At 35.0% G+C, this 6,711-nt stretch overlaps 1 protein-coding gene across 1 annotated transcript; it reads left to right on the top strand.

Moving 5' to 3' along the window:
- The first annotated feature begins 1,175 nt into the window (after nucleotides 1–1,175).
- On the top strand, nucleotides 1,176–6,674 carry LOC129290699 (probable sulfate transporter 3.4). Its single transcript, XM_054927576.1, has 13 exons — nucleotides 1,176–1,565; nucleotides 1,685–1,733; nucleotides 1,841–2,048; nucleotides 2,562–2,733; nucleotides 3,695–3,760; nucleotides 4,088–4,201; nucleotides 4,302–4,418; nucleotides 4,742–4,868; nucleotides 4,984–5,270; nucleotides 5,418–5,608; nucleotides 5,693–5,778; nucleotides 5,995–6,071; nucleotides 6,162–6,674. Exons 1-13 carry the CDS (start codon nucleotides 1,245–1,247, stop codon nucleotides 6,297–6,299), a joined length of 1,953 nt encoding a protein of 650 aa, XP_054783551.1. The 5' UTR covers nucleotides 1,176–1,244; the 3' UTR covers nucleotides 6,300–6,674.
- The last annotated feature ends 37 nt before the right edge of the window (nucleotides 6,675–6,711 follow it).

Genomic DNA, 6,711 nt, shown 5'->3' with positions numbered 1-6,711 from the left:
GCCAATGGAATCTTTATCATAATATAAAGAAGATTTGGGCTCAAAAATGTAATATACTTTGGGTCAAGTGTGCAATTTTTCCTTAATGATTTAAAACTTTAGAGGAGGGAATGGTTTATCATTCACGCATGTACGACCGAAAACTGCAATTGGTGTGGGTGGTTTTAAGAGTTAGATAACTTTCAAGTATTCACAAGAGATTCAGAATTCATTCTCTCGGCCTGTTCTTTCTCTCTGTTTTCTAAGTGGATTTGTTGTGTGTACCTGAACGAAGTTCAACCTTGTGGTTTTATTCTCACATATGTTTGTAAAACTCAACCACTACATGTGTGTATTCCTCCTCAAAAACTTATAAATATGCTCAACTATGCCAATAGACATTGATCGTGATAAAAAAAGGCAATTATTGTTCAAACATAAGGTTTTAAATTCGAGTGATATGAATGTATAAAACTTGTTTGAGAGAGAATTACTCCCAGTTAGGCTTAGCAATGCTTATATATGATTCAATCATGTAGCCATATCAAAAAAGCATGCTGAGTTATAATATATTTTATAATGTTTAATTTAATTGTGTTACGGGGACATGAATTAATTCTTCTAAAGGTAACAACTACTTTTATGTCCTTATTTTTTTAACCCTTAGGGCCAACCACAGCAAGTGAGTTGAATCCTTTCACCTCGAGACACGCCTACAAAAAGCAAAAAGGTTGTAACTTGAATAAAGTGACGAGAGTACCCTTGGGAATTATAACAATTTCTAAATACTCATAATCTCAATTTCAATTTAATGAGCAGTCTAAATATATTTATTTAATAAATGCATAAAATTTTTGAGAGAACTATTTTTAATTGAATCTAACAAAGCTCTGATATGAATTAATTAGATAACCATATGAAAAATATGCTAAGTTAACAATATGCATTTAATTATGTCACAATTCTTCTAAAAATAAAAACTTATTTTTCCCTTTTTGGGCCAACCACAGCAAGTGAGTCGAATTCTTCACCTGGAGACACGCCTACAAAAAGCAAAAAGGCTGTAACTTAAATAAAGTGACGAGAGTACCCTTGGCACTCGCTGGTAACAACAATTTATGAATGCTCATACTCTCCTCTCTCCCCCCTCTCTCCTCTATAAAAGCCAACCCTCTCCGTCCGTCCTTCTTCAGAATCCACTCTTCTTCTTCTTCCTCACTGCCACTGCTCCAACCTTCTTCTTCATTTTCTTCTACAGACCAACAATGGGTCTGAATTCAAACCGGGTCGATCACTTCGATTCTCACCATCCAAGTCTCGTCAAAATCCAAACCGAGTTGGAAATCCACTCGGTTCGCCTCCCTCCTGAGCAAACCACATTCCAGAAGCTCAAACACAGGCTCTCTGAGATCTTCTTCCCCGATGACCCTCTTCACAGCTTCAAGAACCAAACTTGCTTCACCAAACTCATCCTCGCTCTCCAGTTTCTCTTCCCCATTTTGCAGTGGGCCCCTCAATACTCCCTCAACCTCCTCCGTTCTGATACCATCTCTGGCCTCACCATTGCCAGCCTCGCCATTCCTCAGGTCAGTTTCACAGGGCCATGCTAATACTCTGTTTCTGAAACAGATTACATATATATATATATATATATATATTCTCTTTTACTCTGTTGTGATTGAAATTCTGGTGCTTCTTTGTGCAGGGAATAAGCTATGCAAAGCTTGCCAATTTGCCACCCATAATTGGACTGTGTTAGTAATCAGAATCTCTGTAGCTTGATGGCGTGATCGAGTAAGTAAAAAGGGTCCAATAGTTTGCCCTGTGAAGTAACAGTTGAACTGGTATTTGCTTCATGCAGATTCAAGCTTTGTGCCTCCATTGATATACTCTCTGCTTGGGAGTTCTAAGCATCTTGGTGTTGGGCCTGTGTCAATAGCCTCTCTGGTCATGGGGTCAATGTTAAGCGAATCAGTTTCTTTCGCTTCAGATCCAATTCTCTACCTCAAACTCGCTTTCACTGCCACCTTCTTTGCTGGTCTGTTCCAAGCTTCTCTGGGCTTCCTCAGGTGTTCATTTCTTGCCTCCTCCCTACTGCTCATGAGAATGACAACTAAGGACCTCTTTGGAAGATAATGCCAAACCAGGATTTTTTAAAAGATTATGAAGAGAAGTAAAAATTTACCCCCCAAGTCACCCTTTACAAGAAATTCATGGTCATTTTTATAAATAACTTTATGTAAAAATACTGATTATTAATCATTTTTAATTTTATCCTTTTACGATTTCAAGAAGCAAGGGTAACATATTAAATGAAAGAGAAAATATATTTAACAATTATACACTTATCAAGGGTAAAATTAGATTTTTTTTACCCTTTAGACAACATCAATAGGTTAATTATTAACTACTCCTTCCTTATAAATAGGACTGAGGTATCCGTAAGTTATAATAAGATCCTGATTTGATATTAATTTTCTTAGATGGTCCTTGGTTGTCATTTTCCCCCACTAGGTGCAGTTTATCAAAGCATAATTATGTAATTTTGTTATGAGAATATAATATTGGATGAATGTTCACAGGTTAGGGTTTGTGATTGATTTTCTGTCAAAGGCAACGCTGGTGGGTTTCATGGCAGGGGCAGCCATTATAGTGTCTCTGCAGCAGCTAAAAGGGTTACTTGGAATTACTCATTTCACTTCCAAGATGCAAATGATTCCTGTTATGTCTTCCGTTTTTACTCACAGAGACGAGGTATGTATAATTGTATATTATTTATTTTCTCACCAACTAAATTTATAATTCAATTAACTTAAAGTGATGCGATTATATGTTTTTTTTCCTCGTGATTTCACTTGATTTTTAGTTTAAAAGTTTATAATTTTTTCTTAAAAAATAATTTATATCATATCATCAAATTAATATGAATATACTGTTGAATTTGATAACATCACCTATCATATACTTCTTCGTCCCAAATTATAAGATACTTTTAGAGAAAATTTACCGTCTCAAAATATAATACACTTTAAGAATATTAAAATTTTATTAAATAAATTTATTTTAATATTATCCTTTCTCTCTCTATTTAATATTAATTAAGTATAGATTTAAGGTTATTAAATGAAGGATATTTTTAAAAGTTTATATTTTTTTTAAAAAAAGTTGTTAAGTGTATTTAGTGATGTTTATTTATGTGTGAGATTTTATTTAAAAATATCTTATAATTTGGGACGGAAGGAGTATCATGTTGACATATTAAACATTTTTTTAATTCATTGAGATTTGAAGATTACCAGAATAATTGAACCGAAATAAAACCCGGAAATTTAAACGATAAAAAAAATGGCAATAAAAAAATGTTTGCGTTTTCCCCACTCAACACATAACTCCTCCAGAGTCTCTTGCCCTCTTTGGCTGCTCCAAACATTGAGAAGAAATGATTACTTTAAAAGAACGGTCATTAATAACTTCGGTTAATTGCTAATCTAATCGAAAGGTTAATAGACATGTATGCTTATAAAATTATATTAAAGAATCATCTTCTAAATTTTGTTTATTGAGCTGGAGAATCTTTTGAAAAATACTTGGGATTTCTTTCTCTAATAATTTTCTCATGAATGGAACAGTTAAGGGTTAAGGGTCACACATAAATTTAATGTGTTAGTGATGCAAAGTATATATTGATATTAAAATATTAGACCAACTTGTGCAGTGGTCATGGCAAACAATTCTACTCGGATTCGCCTTTTTGGCTTTCCTGCTCATCACAAGGCAAATTGTAAGTTACTTTACTACTCTTTCTTCACATTCTCTGTAACGCTAACCAAAAAAAAAAAATTTGAACAAAATTGAAAGCATTCAGCCCTCAAGAATGAGGGGGAAAAGAGATAATAACAACAAAGGATTTCATAAGAAAATTAATGTCAAATCAAGATCTCAATGTAACTTAGATCTAATTAACAACAAAATTTAAAAAGTAATGAATAACAAGTAACAGTATTTAAAAAGAAAAAGAAAAAAAAAAGAGACACTGTATATTACGCACATAAGTTCATCTTAAGTAGATCTAATTAACAACTAAATTCCTCTTCAAATGTTGAAACAGAGCATGAAGAAACCAAAACTATTCTGGGTGTCAGCAGCTGCTCCATTGACATCAGTTATTCTGTCGACAATCTTAGTCTTTCTTCTCAGAGACAATGCTCATGGAATTGCAATTGTAAGAAAGAATTCATCTTGGGTTTTTTTAACACAATATAAACAAAAAATAATAATTATTCTTCATTACACTAACCTTTTTCTAATTTTGTTTCTGACAGATCGGACACTTACCAAAAGGCCTTAATCCACCATCAACGAACATGTTGTACTTCAGTGGTCCTTATTTGGCACTTGCAATTAAAACTGGCATTGTGACTGGGATTCTATCTCTTACTGTGAGTTACTCCACAAACACTACACTGTTTTTTAGCTACAAACTATAATTAAGATATCTACAGATATTCACATAATAAATTATTTTTTTAATCTGAAATCATTCTTATTATCATGTTTGTTAGCCTCTATAAGCAAGTAGTCCACGTCTCTGTGCCCAAGTGTTGTCCTCAAGTTTGAAGAGGCATATCAATTGTTACAATAACATTTTTCATGCATAACTTTTTGCATTCAGAGTACGATAATCAATTGTTAAATAAACATCTATGCTACTTAACTCAGTTGTCACTTCTATATTTTTTAACCAAGTTTCTTGTGTTTTCAGGAAGGAATTGCAGTAGGAAGAACATTTGCTGCACTTAAGAACTACCAAGTGGATGGAAACAAAGAAATGATGGCAATTGGTCTGATGAACATTGCTGGCTGTTGCTCTTCATGCTATGTGACCACAGGTAATGATTCTCAATTCTCATTCTCCTTTCATTTGCCCGTTTTTGAATCGTGAGTTCTTTCAGAAACAGAAATTCTGAGAAATTTCTTTCTTTTTCTGGGAAAATCAACTTGCAGGATCGTTTTCTCGATCAGCTGTCAACTACAATGCCGGAGCACAGACAGCCGTTTCAAACATAATAATGGCTGCAGCTGTTCTTGTGACACTTCTGTTTCTCATGCCTCTGTTCTATTACACACCAAATGTTGTCTTGGCAGCCATTATCATCACTGCTGTGGTAGGACTGGTAGATTATCAAGCTGCTTATAAATTGTGGAAGGTTGACAAGCTTGATTTCTTGGCATGTTTGTGCTCCTTCTTTGGTGTTCTGTTCATCTCAGTGCCTCTAGGCCTTGGAATTGCGGTGAGTTCTCAATACTAACAGTAAATTAATCAGAGGGAAACATTACTGATTCTTTCAAAGAAACTGCACTTGAATTTTTTGCTTACAATACAAGAACCATGACAAGGCTGTGATGAATGGAGTTACTGACTTATTCCGAAACTTCAGGTTTCAATTTCGGTCTTCAAGATTCTGCTTCACGTGTCTCGGCCAAACACGGTGGTGTTGGGGAACATACCGGGAACACAAATATTTCACAACCTTAGTCGATACAGAGAAGCTACAAGGGTTCCTTCATTTCTCATTTTGGCCGTTGAATCTCCCATCTACTTTGCCAATTCAACATATTTGCAAGAAAGGTAAGTTAAGCAGCCTCGCGGTTGAACATGAAGTTTCGCAGAAGCAATTTCTGAGTGATATTTTAAGAGCTTGTCTTGGTGCAGGATACTGAGATGGGTCCGAGAAGAGGAAGAGCGCATAAAAGCAAACAATGAAAGTACATTGAAGTGCATAATTCTAGACATGACAGGTACATTTGAACCTATTTTTTGAGACTCAAGAGATGGCGTCAATGAGAGTTGATAAAGAATCATACTCTTAGATATGAAAGATATACAAAAATCTGCAAGCACTCAATTGATTGTGACACCATCTTTCAAAGACTAACATCAATTTTTCATCTACTTACAATATTAGCAACAAAAAGTTTTCAGTCATTTTGACTTACCAAATGTTATTTTCTCAGCTGTGACAGCCATAGACACGAGTGGAATTGACTCCTTACGTGAACTTAGAAAGATTTTGGAAAAAAGATCATTCCAGGTATTGAACAATTGATGCAACATTTTAGAAGGCCTTGAAACTTACCAAAGTTTCCCCCCTAATCTTTACATTTCTTTTACTTGTATGCAGCTTGTATTGACAAATCCTGTAGGGACTGTGATGGAAAAGTTGCATCAGTCAAATATCTTGGATTCCTTTGCGCAGAAAGGACTCTACCTCACAGTGGGAGAAGCTGTGGCTGACATTTCTTTGTCCTGGAAAGCTTAGCCTTGCTATCTATAAGGGAATTTACGGGCTCAGGAAAACATATGGAAACTAACACCTCCAAACTTTTGGCAATTAGAGAAAACTCTAGTAGTGTTGGGAGTTTTGTTTTTGCCGGTGAGAGATACTCCTGTAATCTTCCAAGAGTCAGCTTTTGTTTTAGTGAAAAGTAAGGCTTGTTCCTTAACCAAGAAAGTTTCTCATCCCAGTTAGATGGTCCTAGCCTTTCCTTCAGCTAACAGAGGGCTGATGGTTGCTATATTACTTTCATCCTTTTCTTTTTTCCCCAACTGTTATCCTTTTCGGCTTTGGTTAGAAAGAGAATCCAAGAGAGATGTCTTCATGACTCCATTCTTGTGGAAGTTTTGAACTAAAGTATCTGAAGAATATCTGCTATTAAGTGCAACAAACTACA

This window comes from Prosopis cineraria, unplaced genomic scaffold (assembly GCF_029017545.1).
Source record: "Prosopis cineraria cultivar Desert tree isolate PC_DT_omini unplaced genomic scaffold, ASM2901754v1 PC13, whole genome shotgun sequence".
Lineage (NCBI taxonomy): Eukaryota > Viridiplantae > Streptophyta > Magnoliopsida > Fabales > Fabaceae > Prosopis > Prosopis cineraria.
Note: the sequence above shows the minus strand (reverse complement) of the source record. Positions and strands in the feature narration are given on the sequence as shown.